At 42.6% G+C, this 18,161-nt stretch overlaps 1 protein-coding gene across 2 annotated transcripts in view; it reads right to left on the bottom strand.

Annotated features, from left to right (window-relative positions):
* Positions 1-18,161, bottom strand: part of LOC106599468 (receptor-type tyrosine-protein phosphatase N2) — a 153,811-nt gene that overhangs the window by 100,126 nt on the left and 35,524 nt on the right. For both annotated transcript variants that reach the window (XM_014190720.3, XM_014190723.3), the window contains 10 exons: positions 17,502-17,625; positions 16,693-16,837; positions 15,315-15,681; positions 11,195-11,307; positions 10,810-10,996; positions 10,461-10,507; positions 8,747-8,911; positions 8,181-8,398; positions 6,121-6,207; positions 467-546 (listed from right to left, as the gene is read on the bottom strand). In XM_014190720.3, the coding sequence (XP_014046195.2) occupies positions 467-546; positions 6,121-6,207; positions 8,181-8,398; positions 8,747-8,911; positions 10,461-10,507; positions 10,810-10,996; positions 11,195-11,307; positions 15,315-15,681; positions 16,693-16,837; positions 17,502-17,625 (1,533 nt within the window). The remainder of the gene's footprint in view (positions 1-466; positions 547-6,120; positions 6,208-8,180; positions 8,399-8,746; positions 8,912-10,460; positions 10,508-10,809; positions 10,997-11,194; positions 11,308-15,314; positions 15,682-16,692; positions 16,838-17,501; positions 17,626-18,161) is intronic.

The raw sequence follows: 18,161 nt of genomic DNA, 5'->3' as shown, positions 1-18,161 counted from the left end.
CAGCGGTCTAAGGCACTGCATCTCAGTGCAAGATACGTCACTACAGTCCCTGGTTCGAATCCAAGCTGTATCACATCAGGCTGTGATTGGGAATCCCATAGGGCAGCGCACAATTGGCCCGGCGTCGTCCGAGTTTGGCCGGGGTAGGCCGTCATTGTAAATAACAATTTGTTCTTAACTGACTTGGTAGTTAAATAAAAATATAAAAGTGTTACTATTTTCTCTGAGAGTTAGGCGGATATATCTTGTTTTGCAACAAAATGTGATTGTTTGTCTCTCTGAAATGAAACTATCTAGTGATAGGTTTCAAATCAATACATTTCTGTCATTTAACACCAATCTCTTTTATAAGTTCTTTAAAAAAAAACTTATTTACCAACATTTCTGAAATTGTATATATAGCGTTTTGGAATGAAATTCTTCATACATTACATCACATTTATCTATCAGAAATGCTCCGACCTACCTGCTACATTGGCCACATCTGCGGTGCTGACGTTCTGGGCATTAGGTCGTACTCTGAAGGTGACAGCTGGGCCTACCACTCTGTAAAAAAAAATATATATATATTTTTAAACACAGACACACACACACACACACACACACACACACACACACACACGCACGCACGCACGCATGCACGCGCGCACACGCACACACACACACACACACACATTGAGATGAGACACTCCAAACACAAGCAGGAATCTATTTTTCATGGTGGCGAAGCATTATTTTTCTACCCTCTTGCCTTAAAAAAATAGCTCCCCTCATTAAAGCAGAGCCGTACACACACGGTGCTTGAATACTATTTCACCTCTGGCTTCCCCGCCTGTTAGATTCCCTGTTGCCAGGAGCCGCCGGATACCCGCCTGTTAGATTCCCTGTAGCCACAGGAGCCACCGGATACCCGCCTGTTAGATTCCCTGTAGCCACAGGAGCCGCCGGATACCCGCCTGTTAGATTCCCTGTAGCCACAGGAGCCACCGGATATCCGCCTGTTAGATTCCCTGTAGCCACAGGAGCCGCCGGATACCCGCCTGTTAGATTCCCTGTAGCCACAGGAGCCGCCGGATACCCGCCTGTTAGATTCCCTGTAGCCACAGGAGCCACCGGATACCCGCCTGTTAGATTCCCTGTAGCCACAGGAGCCGCCGGATACCCGCCTGTTAGATTCCCTGTAGCCACAGGAGCCACCGGATACCCGCCTGTTAGATTCCCTGTTGCCAGGAGCCGCCGGATACCCGCCTGTTAGATTCCCTGTAGCCACAGGAGCCGCCGGACACCCGCCTGTTAGATTCCCTGTTGCCACAGGAGCCGCCGGATACCCGCCTGTTAGATTCCCTGTAGCCACAGGAGCCGCCGGATACCCGCCTGTTAGATTCCCTGTTGCCACAGGAGCCGCCGGATACCCGCCTGTTAGATTCCCTGTAGCCACAGGAGCCGCCGGATACCCGCCTGTTAGATTCCCTGTAGCCACAGGAGCCGCCGGATACCCGCCTGTTAGATTCCCTGTTGCCACAGGAGCCGCCGGATACCCGCCTGTTAGATTCCCTGTAGCCACAGGAGCCGCCGGATACCCGCCTGTTAGATTCCCTGTAGCCACAGGAGCCACCGGATACCCGCCTGTTAGATTCCCTGTTGCCAGGAGCCGCCGGATACCCGCCTGTTAGATTCCCTGTAGCCACAGGAGCCGCCGGATACCCGCCTGTTAGATTCCCTGTAGCCACAGGAGCCGCCGGATACCCGCCTGTTAGATTCCCTGTAGCCACAGGAGCCACCGGATACCCGCCTGTTAGATTCCCTGTAGCCACAGGAGCCGCCGGGGATACCCTCTTGAATCTCAATGTGCCTCCAGGCATTTTACAAACAACAAATGACAAGGACGGGGGGTTTTGGTCTACAATGAGATACACATGCCTAATGCTTGTCCCTTCACCGACAGTCATAGGGACAATTTCTGATGTACAGAGCTTTATGAATTTTGTGCGCAATGAAAAGTGCTGTACAAATAAAATGTACAAATATTATTTTCCCCTCACAATGTATTTCCAAAGAGCAAAACTAGGGTGACACTGGCCAGGTACTATATTGAGCTTAAAAGGGCTAAAAGGGATGAAGGAGGGCATGGGTGAACCACCCTGAATACAAACAGGTAATGGCAACATATTGAATATAAAACGCTGGACATTTTATTGAACAGAAAGTGCTTTGCTGTATGTTGAAGTCAAAGACTCAGAATGTATCCAGACAGGAGGTTAAGATCTCTAGCAATGTGTGGAGAGTACCTCAACCAGCAGCCAGCCATTCAACCATAATATTATATTTACCTCCGTAAATCTCTAGATGTATAGATGTATCCCATATATTAGGAAATAGATCAACCTGCCATAGCGGTCTATTAGCGGTTGAAGAGGAATATCACTCACTGTGACTTTCTAACACATTGATATGTTCCCTGACAGCCGCCCAATGAACGTTTCTCAAAATTCAACACAGCAAAAGTAAAAAATGACTTTGTGGTTTTCAAACTGAAGCTCATGCTTTTCTTTAGTACAGTATTACTCCACTGTCGAAGCGAAACACTCAATATTAGTCTGTTAGAGCACAAATATAATCATTCTTTTTGACTGGCCAGTTACTGTACATTACAACATCAAGTGTCGGAATGTCAAACTGTCATTGTTCATCAACCATCATAATCTAGATTCTCCTGTGAAAGTAAATGAGTCCTTGTCTGTTCAGTATTATATAGACTGCATTACCAGCAGCCAGCATAGATGCATCTCCCCACCTAGTGGCTATTCTTTGAAATGAGCTGAAGTCAGACATTACGTCACCCCCATTTCTTTTCAAATTGGAGTCTGACTGAAGTCAGTAATGGTTGCACAACAACTATTATTCAGAGGGAACTAATGCTAGATGGTTCTAAAGCAAACCACCCACATTGGCACATCAAAACTAACGTCTCTGCTTTCAACCGCTCAGGCCTGACATGATCAATTCCAGATATTATGAGACGATTCTGGCAGTCTCCTCTGTCAATCATTAGTCATAACAAATAATAATGGATATTTTGATTGATTAACTTGTGTGTGTAATGTTTGGCCTTGTGTCTTGCATACTGTGTTAGTACTACAGTTACATTGAATTACCCTGTTTGTATGCATCTCTATTTTCCTTCAATATGAAAAACATGATAGACACTCATTTCAAGGCCCTACAGGACTAAGTCATGCTTACACAAATGAGTCAACATGAAGGGTGAGAGGAGCCATGCTGGGAGGGCCATTCTCCCAGGCTCCTAGGTGGAGTCGTGGTCTAGGAGTGGCAGCGGTTAGTTGCAAGGAGCAGGAAATAAAATAAGCGTGGAGGCTTCGACAAATTGTCCAGACTGCGCCCCCTGTTGGGCCGGCTCGGAGCTCTAACAAAGGGCCCCTGGCTCTCTCCCACCCAATCTATCACTCTCCCATACCAACGCCCTTTCAGCTCCAGAAAGGGATAAAGACAAAAGGTACATTAGTCCGGCCCTGTAGGGCCACCCATGAGCAGTGTAAAGCGCCCTAGTGCCGTGAGGTGCTTCAGAAACAATGTCATTTTCAGAACCTTACAAACAGGGTCACATGATACACAGTCGACCAATCACTACCTGTACCGCCAACAATCAAGCTTAGTAGTTAGAAAGACACAAAGGGGGCCTACCAGCCCATACAACACTCTCTTTCTTATGCCTTTCATCAGCATGTTACGTCACCATTGCATTTATGCTGGTAAATTGTTACTGCATACATACTGCTACGCTTATTAAGTATAGCAGTGTATGTTCATTTGATGAATGAATGCATTACAATGACCACAATGTCAGACTTGAACATAAGTCATGAAGAATGTGGCCCATTGTAAAGCTGTGTGTAGTTGTGGGGTACAGGGCATGACAGTTGGGGAAATAAACACATGACAGGTTATGGCATAATGTTTCTATACAACGTGGATATGATTTTCTCTTTGATGTTATTTTGAATGTCATCTTTGAATAATGTGCTTCGGTGCAATATCTAGCTGTGCATTTGTATGTCAAGTGTGTGTAGAGTAGCTGTTGGTGAGAGTATTTGAAAGAGTTGCCACTGAACACACAGACCATCACAGTATGTCAGTAGATTCTCATTTCTGTTGTGGATGGCTTTAAAAGCCTCATTGCATGTGTGTGTGTGTGTATGTGTGCGTGTGCGCGAGTGTGTGGTGTTCAAAGTCAGATACCTGCGTGGAAAAACATAATGATTTTGGAGAGAGAGGGAGGTTCATGAAAAGTTCATTCTCGTTAATAAATGATTGCAGCCACGACTCTACAGTATATGGCGCCTCATGTCAATAATGTGCATGAGCAAGTTTCCCATCTTCACCCTCCAGCTCGAATGTTTACAGAAAAAGAATAAGACAAGTGTCCCTGTATATCTTATTTCTCACTAAGGGTGCATTTCTTAAACCTGTTAGACGGTTTAAATGATTTGAGTGTTCCTATTTTATTTTATTTATTTATTTTTGGCAATAAAAGTTTTTAAGTCCCTCAGGTAACGTTTGACATGACATGGTGCACTTGCCAACTAAAATATAGCTGTTTGGTTTTAGGTATTTTTCTACAGTATATTGGATAAACTCTCTCCATGCACTGCTCTGCACTTCAGTCTGCATTATTCAGTGGATGTATACCTATCTACAGTGCATTCGGAAAGTATTCAGACCCCTTTTCTACATGTTGTTACATTACAGCCTTATTCTAAAATGGATGAAATAAAATAAAAAATTCATCAATCGTCACACAATACCCCATAATGACAAAGTGAGCTTGAGACCGGACTTGAACCTGATCGAACATCTCTGGAGAGAGCTGAAAATAGCTGTGCAGCGACGCTCCCCATCCAATCTGACAGAGCTTGAAAAGATCTTCAGAAAAGAATGGGAGAAACTCCTCAAATATAGGTGTGGCAAGCTTATAGCGTCATACCCAAGAAGACTCGAGGCTGTAATCGCTGCCATATGTGCTTCAACAAAGTACTGAGTAAAGGGTCTGAACACTTATGTACACTACCGTTCAAAAGTTTGGGGTCACTTAGAAATGTCCTTGTTTTTGAAAAAAAAGCACAATTTTTTACCCTTCAAAATCACATCAAATTGATCAGAAATACAGTGTAGACATTGTTAATGTTGTAAATGACTATTGTAGCTGCAAATGGCAGATTGTTTATGGAATAGCTACATAGGCGTAGAGAGGCCCATTATCAGCAACCATCACTCCTGTGTTCCAATGGCACGTTGTGTTAGCTAATCCAAGTTTATAATTTTAAAAGGCTAATTGATCATTAGAAAACCCTTTTGCAATTATGTTAGCACAGCTGAAAACTGTTGTCCTGATTAAAGAAGCAATAAAACTGGCATTCTTTTGACTAGTTGAGTATCTGGAGCATCAGCATTTGTGGGTTCGATTACAGGCTCAAATGGCCAGAAACAAAGACCTGTCTTCTGAAACTCGTCAGTCTATTCTTGTTCTAACAAATGAAGGCTATTCCATGCGAGAAATTGCCAAGAAACTGAAGATCTTGTACAACGCTGTGTACTACTCCCTTCACAGAACAGTGCAAACTGTATCTAATCAGAATAGAAAAGGGAGTGGGAGGCCCGGTGCACATAAATGTGATACCTGTTTTTTATTTGTAATAAATTTGCAAAAATAAAAAAATAAATGTTTTTTGATTCGTCATTATGGGGTATTGTGTGTAGATTGATGAGGAATAAAACCAATGGAATCCATTTTAGAATAAGGCTGTAACGTAACAAAATGTGGAAAAAGTCAAGGGGTCTCAATACTTTCAGAATGCACTGTACCTGCTACAGGGAATTACTATTTAAAGATGCCCATTTTAGATTCTGCCCTGAATCGTATAAGCTTTCGGAGGGAAATCTAGTCATGCCTTTTAAGCATGCAGCCAAAAATGAATAGAGTTACATAAAAAGGTTAAATACATACAGGAGTGGTGTTGACTCTGTTGGTTGGGTCTGTACTGGTTGTTGTTTGTATTGAGTGTGTGAAAAATCTATAAAAAAATCACCACCAAAAATACGTACGAGAGCTCCAGGAAGTCAGTCATCTGCAGCTTGGCGCGTCGTGTCAGAATCTCCATCAAGTGGAGGCCCTCATCAGTCTGCAATGCGCTGTGGAGAGAAAAATAGAGTTCATCAATACTGGCCTTTCTCCTAAAGGTCCCCACAGAGTTGATACCTAAGCCTGTTAAGTGTGGGTGAGCACTCCAACACATTACATTCCTGTCACACACAGAAGAGAGGAATGGGGACATGAGTGGGGAGACAGGCCCGGAGGTCAGGGGGATGGAGGGAGGGAGGGGGAGGAGAGGAGGGAAGGGGGAAGGGAGTGAGGGCCAAAGACAAGAGAGCCAGATAGGTAGTTGAGGGAGAGGGAGACAGAGAGTGAGGACATGAGGCAGGGTTGAGGTGTGAGAGCTAGGGGAGCAGGAGTTCCCTCTGGCATGATGAATGACCTGTGTGCGCCGAACGTGTTCCAAAATGGCACCCTATTCGATATCTAGTGCAATACTTTTTACCAGAGAGCCCTGGTCAAAAGTAATGCACTATATAGGGAACAGGGTGCAATTTGATACACAGGCCCTCTCTCAGACTACAGGCCAGACAGAGAGGTGCAGATGGGATGGTGAGGAGGTGTAATGGTGTAGCCACACCACAGTGGTTCAGTTCAGCCCTGCCTATAGCTTATAGGGTCTGAGTCCCAAATGACACCCTATTCCCTACTATACATAGTAGTACACTACTTTTGACCAGAGCCAGTAGGAGCTGCTACCAGGCTACTGTGCGTACAGTATAGCAGTACATGTCTCAGTTTTCCTCGATTATATTTCCTCCTGTTGGTGGTGATAAGCCATACCGTTCAGAGCTATAAACCATACTGTCCTACTTTATCACATAACAGGAGTATGGAGATTAAAGCAAGAATTCGAGAGACATTATATATACAGATAGTGATATTTGCTAGCAGCAGCACAGCCCCCATCCCCAGCCCCCTATGGAGAGAGGAGGCACTCCAGACCTGAAAGTTATGGAGCAGTGAAGGGACGTGGGCACCAGTACAGGGTGGCCTGATGGACTGGGGGTTCTGTGACATGGAGAAGGACTTGAACCTGAACACCATCAAATCATTATCTAATATTTACTGAATGATACGTATGTAAGATGTTTATTATACATGCATATGATATACCACACTGGGGTATGGTCTTGATAAATTGAAATAAAATTGCAAATACAAAAAAAATGAATGAGAAATGTTCATGCATAAATGAGTCCAGTATTGAAACATTTCAAATAATCAATGGTAATAAATTGAAATATACAGTATGTCAAACAGCATGAGTAAAATACATCATGGAATTACTATCCCAAAAGTGACACAAACACTTTGTCAAAATGAGGAATGAGAAATGCCAATGTTTTATTTTCAAAATGGTTCCTGGGAAATTCAGGGCACCGCCAGGTTGGATAGGGGGCAGGAGTGGAGTAATGAGAACATCTCTGTTGGCAGACACAGGGACACAGCAGGCATTTGGTGGTCTAGCATCTAAAACACATTTCTGTTTCCATTTGTAATGGTTGGTTTTACAGCAACTTCAGCTATACTTACTCAAAACAAAAACAAAAAGACCATCAAAAGTATAAACAGAACTGCACCAATGGAGCCAAATCGTTGCTACTGATCGAACTTACCCAATCGTCGCTGTCTGATGAAAACCTCATCTCCAAAACACAAACTTTTCAGGAAATTTAAAATAATTACCATATTTGAACAAACATACATTTATGAGACTACAGAAGCTATTTTGAATGCATTTCCTTGGTCCTAGAGTAATGAAATGTTCAGAGTACATTGAGGGGAGTTACTGCTTTCATTAAATGTAATGTAAAAAAATATGTACGTTTTCATCAGAGAGCGACGCAATGCAACATGTTGACACCTGTAAAATTCACCACAGATGACCCTGGACTAAAAAAAGACTCCTTTGTACTGTACTAAATGCAATTCCATAAAGACATACTGTAGAACACTGATTGATTAGCTGTGGTTGCCTCATTCATTGTTTATGACAGGCACTACTCACTCAGTGTCGGTGATGACATAACCGTAGTCATCATCAGTCTTCTTCGTGTCCACAGCAGCTTTGACATCTAGCTGCAACTCCTGGACGTTGACTTTCTTCTTATGGGGCTCCTGGTAGACCACCTTGGCAGCAGGAGGCTCCACTGCCTGGATCCAGCCCTCCACGGCAGCCACCTCCTCCATGCCCGTCGAGTGGGTCGACTTCTTCTGCACCGCCACCTTGATTTGATTCAATTTATTTGACCATTTAAAAACACAATTCAACCACACATGTGGATACAATGCATTTAAAGTAATTGAGGATAAAACAAAAAAGTTGAACAACAAAAATGTACATGGTATGTATAAGCTGGAAGTAGAAACCTAAGTGTTGTTTTCCATTAGTTTACTCCAATTAGGGGAGGGATAGGGGAAAATAAAAATAAATTAAAAAAAATATTATTTTTTTTATATACATGGGAAATTGGAAATTGTGCAGATAATTACATTGATGGAAGCCACAATCAATCTGCAATATTGAAGCTGGTCTACCTCTGTGCTTAGTCCCTTACTCATTGTGGTCCTCACCTCAGCCTGAGTGGTCCTGCTGTGCACGTTCTCCAGACCAACACCTCTCCCCTCACCCAGCCCTGCACCCACACCAGCCTGGCCTGGGGGCTCTCTCTGGGCTGGGGACTCAATCTTATCCAGGTACACCAGCAGCTTGCCAAATAAACTGACGGCGTCGTGGGGCTGAAATAACACAGAACAATGTCATGGCTAGATCACCGTCATGTTGATCCCAAGTCATGTTGATCCCAAGTCATGGTGATCCCAAGTCATGGTGATCCCAAGTCATGTTGATCCCAAGTCATGGTAATCCCAAGTCATGGTGATCCCAAGTCATGGTGATCCCAAGTCATGTTGATCCCAAGTCATGGTAATCCCAAGTCATGGTGATCCCAAGTCATGGTGATCCCAAGTCATGGTGATCCCAAGTCATGGTGATCCCAAGTCATGGTAATCCCAAGTCATGGTGATCTCAAGTCATGGTGATCCCAAGTCATGGTGATCCCAAGTCATGGTGATCCCAAGTCATGGTGATCCCAAGTCATGTTGATCCCAAGTCATGGTGATCCCAAGTCATGGTGATCCCAAGTCATGGTGATCCCAAGTCATGTTGATCCCAAGTCATGGTGATCCCAAGTCATGGTGATCCCAAGTCATGTTGATCCCAAGTCATGGTGATCCCAAGTCATGGTGATCCCAAGTCATGTTGATCCCAAGTCATGTTGATCCCAAGTCATGGTAATCCCAAATCATGGTGATCCCAAGTCATGTTGATCCCAAGTCATGGTAATCCCAAATCATGTTGATCCCAAGTCATGGTGATCCCAAGTCATGGTGATCCCAAGTCATGGTGATCCCAAGTCATGGTGATCCCAAGTCATGTTGATCCCAAGTCATGGTGATCCCAAGTCATGGTGATCCCAAGTCATGGTGATCCCAAGTCATGTTGATCCCAAGTCATGGTGATCCCAAGTCATGGTGATCCCAAGTCATGTTGATCCCAAGTCATGTTGATCCCAAGTCATGGTAATCCCAAATCATGGTGATCCCAAGTCATGTTGATCCCAAGTCATGGTAATCCCAAATCATGTTGATCCCAAGTCATGGTAATCCCAAGTCATGGTGATCCCATGTCATGGTGATCCCAAGTCATGGTGATCCCAAGTCATGGTGATCCCAAGTCATGGTGATCCCAAGTCATGGTGATCCCAAGTCATGGTGATCTCAGAAAGAGAACAAATACGAATCAAATAATAATTGCACTATGGCTTTTTCTCATCTTGATTATGATGAGACAAATATTTTCTTATAGTACTTGTGTACTGAATAAAGAAACTGTTTTGATAGAGAAGAGGCGATTTTCTTCTCTCATCAAAGTCTAAGAATACATGGAGCAATAGGATACAAGTCAATAATCATAATCTGAAAGATAGGACTGCAAATTGACAGCATCAACTTTCTCAGTTGAAAAATAAGTCAATACAACACTCGAAAAGATTTTAATCAGTTTTAAAAAATCTACTTCTTCTCTAAGTTGTGTATACCAACTGGTTTACTGTCTACATTGCAGATGTAACATCAAATTACTAAAATCCTTTTGAAAAACATCTTATCTGGATGATTGATACCCTACACACAGTATAAAATTACCGTTTAGAATGTAAGTCTTCCGTTTGACATTTTACACTCAGCTTTCAAACCATTTATCTCTTTAAGAGTCCAAATGGGGTACCTTGTCATTGGAGTCTGCTGGCTCTCTGTCTCCCTCCGTTTGTCGCTCTGTCAGGAAATTACACAGAATTACTATGTTCACTGACAACAAGAATAATATTAAGCAGAAAGCACACCAACTTTGCATATCTCAAATAACATGCAGATACAGTATATGCTCCCTTTCACCGTTTTCAGCTGATACTTTTTTCTAGTAAGTCTGACTGCATTTAAAATGAACAGAACAGACAATCTGAACCAGTCACCCTGAAGTTGGCATCGATAGACAAGGAGCAGATAAAGGTGTTGGAGAGAACTATGGGATAATACTACAGATGGAGGGATCCTCCCAGTCGGTCAGGCTTGAGTACCTTGGATCACAGCCTCCTCTACTGGAGTGCTCTCCGGAGCTGTTTTCTCTGTGGTGGATGGAGGGACACTCTCCTCCTTCTCCTCCTGTTCCCCAGGCCCTTCTTCTCCAGGCCCCTTGTTCCCTTCCTCCCCCAGGTCTCTGGGTCCTGCTCTGGACTGGGCTTGGGTATGTTCTTGATCCACTATCTGCATTTACATGTATTATTTTATCCAGAACATCTGCAGACAGTGCGCATTCAACAAGGTAAGGCAACCACATATCACATTCATTCCAAGTAAAACCTTCCTCTAAAATCAGCTAAATCAGTGAAATCAAAGCTAGTAAGAAAAGTGTGAGCATTACAGCAAGAAAGACAAGTATCAACATGTTATTGTTTATTCTACCTGTAGGGCGTCAGTGATCAGCGTAGAGAGTTGGTCCAGGTCTTTAAGACTCAGGTCGTCCACGTCCACGTTGTGTCTGCCCACGTTCTTCAGAACCTTCTGGATGAACACCTCTGTGGAGGAGAGAGGAAGAGAAGTAGGGATAAGAGGAGGAGAGAAGAGGGATTAGAGAGAGGAAGGGTTATAACTAGAGGTCGACCGATTAATCGGAATGGCCGATTAATTAGGGCCGATTTCAGGTTTTCATAACAATCGGAAATCGGTATTTTTGGACGCCGATTTGGCCACTTTTTTTTTATACCTTTATTTAACTAGGCAAGTCAGTTAAGAACACATTCTTATTTTCAATGGCGGCCTAGGAACGGTGGGTTAACTGCCTTGTTCAGGGGCAGAACGACAGATTTTTACCTTGTCAGCTCGGGGATTCTATCTTGCAACCTTACGGTTAACTAGTCCAACGCTCTAACCACCTGCTTTACATTGCACTCCACGAGGAGCCTGCCTGTTACGCGAATGCAGTAAGAAGCCAAGGTAAGTTGCTAGCTAGCATTAAACTTATCTTATAAAAAACAATCAATCAATCATAATCACTAGTTAACTACACATGGTTGATGTTATTACTAGTTTATCTAGCCTGTCCTGCGTTGCATATAATCGCTTAGGTACACGTTGCTCCAACCATAAACATCAATGCCTTTCTTAAAATCAATACACAAGTATATATTTTTAAACCTGCATATTTAGTTAATATTGCCTGCTAACATGAATTTCTTTTAACTAGGGAAAATGTGTCACTTCGCTTACAACAGAGTCAGGGTATATGCAGCAGTTTGGGCCGCCTGGCTCGTTGCGAACTGTGAAGACTATTTCTTCCTAACAAAGACAGCCGACTTCCAAACGGGATGATTTAACACAAGCGCATTTGCGAAAAAAGCACAATCGTTGCATGACTGTACCTAACCATAAACATCAATGCCTTTCTTAAAATCAATACACAGAAGTATATATTTCTAAACCTACATATTTAGCTAAAAGAAATCCAGGTTAGAAGGCAATATTAACTAGGTGAAATTGTGTCATTTCTCTTGCGTTCATTGCACTTTGGGCCGCCTGGCTCGTTGCGAACTAATTTGCCAGAATTTTATGTAATTATGACATAACATTGAAGGTTGTGCAATGTAACAGGAATATTTAGACTTTGGGATGCCAACCGTTAGATAAAATACGGAACGGTATTTCACTGAAAGAAAAAACGTTTTGTTTTCGAGATGATAGTTTCCGGATTCGACCATATTAATGACCAAAGGCTCGTATTTCTGTGTGTTATTATGTTATAATTAAGTCTATGATTTGATAGAGCAGTCTGACTGAGCGGTGGTAGGCAGCAGCAGGCTCGTAAGCATTCATTCAAACAGCACTTTCCTGCGTTTTTTACAGCAGCTCTTCGCAATGCTTCAAGCATTCCGCTGTTTATGACTTCAAGCCTATCAACTCCCAAGATTAGGCTGGTGTAACCGATGTGAAATGGCTAGCTAGTTAGGTGGGTGCGCGCTAATAGTGTGTCACGTCCTGACCAGTAAAGGGGTTATTTGTTATTGTAGTTTGGTCAGGACGTGGCAGGGGGTGTTTGTTTTATGTGGTTTGGGGTTTGTTGGGCTATGTACTTATGTAAGAGGGGTGTTTGTTTTATGTGTTCCGGGTTTTTTTGGTCTATGTTCTATGTTAGTGTTTCTATGTTCAGTCTAGTCTATCTATTTCTATGTTTAGTTCATTGGATTGACCTTCAATTGGAGGCAGCTGTTCCTCGTTGCCTCTGATTGAAGGTCCTATGTATAGGGGTGTTTTTGTAATGGGATTTGTGGGTAGTTGTCTCCTGTTTTGTGTCTGTGCACATGACAGGACTGTTTAGTGTCGTTCATTGTTTTGTATACATGCTTTGTTTGTTTTTCCTTCTTTTGATTTAATAAAGAAGATGAGTATACACGTTCCCGCTGCACCTTGGTCCAATCCTTATGACGCCCGTTACATAGCGTTTCAAACGTCACTCGCTCTGAGACTTGGAGTAGTTGTTCCCCTTGCTCTGCATGGGTAACGCTGCTTCGAGGGTGGCTGTTGTCGATGTGTTCCTGGTTCGAGCCCAGGTAGGAGCGAGGAGAGGGACGGAAGCTATACTGTTACACTGGCAATACTAAAGTGCCTATAAGAACATCCAACAGTCAAAGGTATATGAAATACAAATCGTATAGAGAGAAATAGTCATATAATTCCTATAATATCTACAACCTAAAACTTCTTACCTGGGAATATAGAAGACTCATGTTAAAAGGAACCACCAGCTTTCATATGTTCTGATGTTCTGAGCAAGGAACTTAAACGTTATCTTTCTTACATGGCACATATTGCACTTTCTTGTCTAACACTTTGTTTTTGCATTATTTAAACCAAATTGAACATGTTTCATTATTTATTTGAGGCTAAATAGATTTTATTGATGTATTATATTAAGTTAAAATAAGTGTTCATTCAGTATTGTTGTAATTGTCATTATTACAAATAATCCCCCCAAAAACGGCCGATTAATCGGTATCGGCAGTTTTTGGGCCCCAATAATCGGTATCGGCGTTGAAAAATCATAATCGGTCAACGAGTTATAACTATGGTAGAGTACCTACAGTATATCAATGGTTGCGTCTCAAATGGAAGTATATTCCCTATAACACACTACTATAGACCAGGGTACTATCAAAAGTAGTGCATTACAGGGAATATAGTGCCATTTGAGACACAACCATTGACAAAGGTACTCTAACCTTTCCTCGCTCTCATTCCCTCTTCTCTTCCCTCCTCTCATCCCACTTATCCTAATCCCTCCTACACAGAAAGGAAAGATTCACCCATTTCGAATGTTATATAGTTTTTGTGCATCTCTGAGAGATGTTCCATCGATTCCCGGGGTCATTTCCTGTTTTCATGTGTATCTTACCTATTGCCGTTCAAGCAGGCAGAAATACTAAATGCATGACACCGGCAGTGAGGATTAGCGTTTTGAAAGTTCTATATCTCGATTGCTGACATGCAAAACATTTTGGGACTGTATCAACAGTGGACAAATAAAACACATTTTGAGTGGATTAATCCTTTAACAACGAATAGCATGCTATACCATTATTTAACAACGAATAGCATGCTATACCATTATTTAACAACTAATAGCATGCTATACAATTATTTAACTACTAATAGCATGCTATACCATTATTTAACTACTAATAGCATGCTATACCATTATTTAACAACGAATAGCATGCTATACCATTATTTACCAACGGATAGCATGCTATACCATTATTTACCAACGAATAGCATGCTATACCATTATTTACCAACGAATAGCATGCTATACCATTATTTACCAACTAATAGCATGCTATACCATTATTTACCAACGAATAGCATGCTATACCATTATTTACCAAAAATAGCATGCTATACCATTATTTAACAACTAATAGCATGCTATACCATTATTTACCAACTAATAGCATGCTATACCATTATTTACCAACGAATAGCATGCTATACCATTATTTACCAACGAATAGCATGCTATACCATTATTTAACAACGGATAGCATGCTATACCATTATTTAACAACTAATAGCATGCTATACCATTATTTACCAACGAATAGCATGCTATACCATTATTTACCAAAAAATAGCATGCTATACCATTATTTAACAAAAAATAGCATGCTATACCATTATTTAACAATGAATAGCATGCTATACCATTATTTAACAACTAATAGCATGCTATACCATTATTTAGCAACGAATAGCATGCTATACCATTATTTAACAACTAATAGCATGCTATACCATTATTTAACAACTAACAGCACACTATCCCATTATTTAACAACTAATAGCATGCTATACCATTATTTAACAACGAATAGCATACTATACCATTATTTAACTACTAATAGCATACTATACCATTATTTCCAGTGGATGCATACATGACTACTAATGGTGATCATCTGTTCACAGTGAAATAATGAGGAACAACTTGTACAGTAAAAGAGGAAGAAAGCATTTTTAATGAGGCACATACCATCCACTGTACTGAGGGGGTCCTTGGGAGCAGAGCTGGCTCCAGCTGTCTGGAGGAGTAGAAGTCTGTCCAGGTTAGGTGTTTGAGATTGAGAGGTCTCTTTAGGTCCAGTACTGTCTATACTGTTGCTGTAGGAGGGGCGTAGGCGAAGGGAGGGCAGGACCGGGCCCTTGGTGGACACCCCAGTCTGAGATGGTACCTGCCCAGACAGGTAGTGTCTGAGAGCAGCCACGAGGAGGTCTCCATCCCCCGCAGAAGATCTGTCCTGGTAGGGAGGCTGGAAGGACGTCAGTGGGGAGAAGTTTCCCTCTCCCTGGGACTTGGGCCAGTAGTAGTCAGAGGAGACCCCAGATGGGTAACGGTCACTCTGCAAGATAATAAATAAACACCTTATAAGTGTATTATAAGGCATCATAAATTATGTTATAAAGCATAATACATGTACATCATAGAAAGCGTTAGCAAATAATATATAATAATAATATATACGATTTATCCAAAGTGACTTAAAGTCATGCAAGCATAGATTTTAAGTATGGGTGGTCCCGGGAATCGAACCCACTATCCTGGTATTGCAAGTGCCGTGACCAAATAAATCAAATGTGTTCGTCTTTACTTAGTGCTTCACTTAAATCCTCAGGTAATACACCAGCATCAAATTAAAGGTTAACTGATAATGTTAACAGTAAAATAAGCCTATATGATCAGCCTATTGAAGTACAGTATAGGGATGGATCAACAACATTCCAAGATCCATCCATCTCCCGCACGTTCATCTTAAACAAAAGGCAAGTCCCCCTTGTTTGCCATCAACCCTATCCTTGATAAATAAAGGGTTACCCTCCCCAATCTCTCAATGCCTGGCCCTCAGCAGGGGTTTGGCCCTCTCATTCAGCTAGGCCATGTTGGTCACCCCCCTGAACAAAAATGACCCAGAGCCCATCATGTGGACGTTATTAATTAAGGAACTGAACTCCTGAACCCTCGGTGGGCATTATCTCCCTCATAATAATCCAGCAGGAAACTATCCCTGTGAATGGTCAACCAACAGCCATTCATTCACTAACCTTCAGAAGTGGGATAGATAATGATACAGAGTACTAAAGATGATCCACAGCTCCCGCTGTGTCAGTTTGTGTGTGTGTGTGTGTGTGTGTGTCTATGTGTGTACATTAGTGTGTTTGTGAGTGTGTGTGTGCGCGTGTGTCTGTACATTAGTGTGTTTGTGAGTGAGTGAGTGTGTGTGTGTGTGTGTATATAGAGATGTCCATGCATGTAGAAGTAAAACATGGTCCAGCAGCTCATCGCAGGCTAAAGCAGGTGCAAGGAGGGGTCTGGAGGGGCCTGAGGATGGTCAGTGGCCCCCAGGGGCCCTCACCTTACTGGGGCTCTTGGGTCCGGCGGGGGAGGAGGCCTGGGGAAGGAGGCCCAAACGTTGCAGGTAGTTCTGGAGGTTTCTACTGAGCTCCACCTCCACTGGCTTGATCCTCCGGTCTCCTGGGTCCATAGCCTGTGTAGAGGGCCTGGACCAGACGAGCAGAGGTAGAGAGTAAGAATGAGTGGTGTGGCTGAGTGCGACAGAGACAGCGAGAACTAGATAGAGAAAGAGAGACAGAAAGAGACACATGAAGACACAGAAAGAGAGAGAGAGAGAGAATGAGAGAACGAGAGAGAGACAGAAAGAGACACATGAAGACACAGAAACAGAGTGAGAGAGACAGACAGATAATGTGGACTATCCAGAGATAGACTAGACCATTCAGACCTAAACCAGTGGTGGGCAGGGTGGCTACTGTAGCTCATCAGTCATCTCATTGCATGTGCCCTCCTGGAGTCTGAAGCGTAAATCAATGTCCTATTGAGGTCTGCACTATATGTTTGTGTGTGTCTGTGTGTGTGTGTGTGTGTGTGTGCATACGTACGGGCATGCCTGACTGTCTGCGTCTGTAGGTGTGTGTCCGTGTCACAGGAGGCTGGTGGCACCTTAATTGGGGAGGACGGGCTCCTGGTAATGGCTGGAGCGGAATAAGTGGAATGGAATCAAATACATGGTTCCCATGTGTTTTATGCCATTCCATTTGCTCTGTTCCAGCCATTATTGTGAGCCGCCCTCCCCTCAGCAGCCACCACTGTTCCACGTGTGAATGTACAGGTGTAATGGATTGTGCTGCCTGCCAGAACAGTGACCTGGATTTGCTGCTGCTGTAGACAGGGGGGCTGGAGTCCTGTAGGCGTCTGTAGGGGATCTTCCTCAGCTTAGACAGCTCCCTGGACAGGATCTGCTGGGTGGTCTCATCCTCCCAGGTCAACCCTGGAACATAACACATTTACAGGAATAACACTCAGAATGTCAGACTAGAACCATCTACTATAAATATATCGAGCATGTATTTCATTATGTGACAAACAATGGAAGGAAGAAAAGCCAGGTTAGGAGAAGAGACTAAGAGGTGTCTGATCGTAAATGTTATATCCTCCCAGTTCAACCCTGCACACAACACATCAAAAGGAACACTCAGAATGTCTAGAATGACTAGAACAAATTAAGAGTTTCTTTCCAAAACGCTTCACAGTATATCCATTTTCAGAAATGTTGGTAAATTAGCTTTGTTTGAAGAACAATTCTTGGATATATAGCATTTTGCAGAAAAACACATTTTAATACACACCTAAAATCTATGAATTAAAAATCCAAAAACAGTAATATTTTACACAGACATGAAGGTACCCATAAGCAATCATTTCTGGTGAAAAATTGGTGGATATAGTGTTTTGGAAATAAACTCTTCAAGTGGTTGAACATGTACTATATATTGCATCATGTGACTAATCTCAAAGGGAAACAGA

Source organism: Salmo salar, chromosome 03 (genome assembly GCF_965601325.2).
Source record: "Salmo salar chromosome 03, fSalSal1, whole genome shotgun sequence".
NCBI classification, from domain to species: Eukaryota; Metazoa; Chordata; class Actinopteri; order Salmoniformes; family Salmonidae; genus Salmo; species Salmo salar.
Note: the sequence above shows the minus strand (reverse complement) of the source record. Positions and strands in the feature narration are given on the sequence as shown.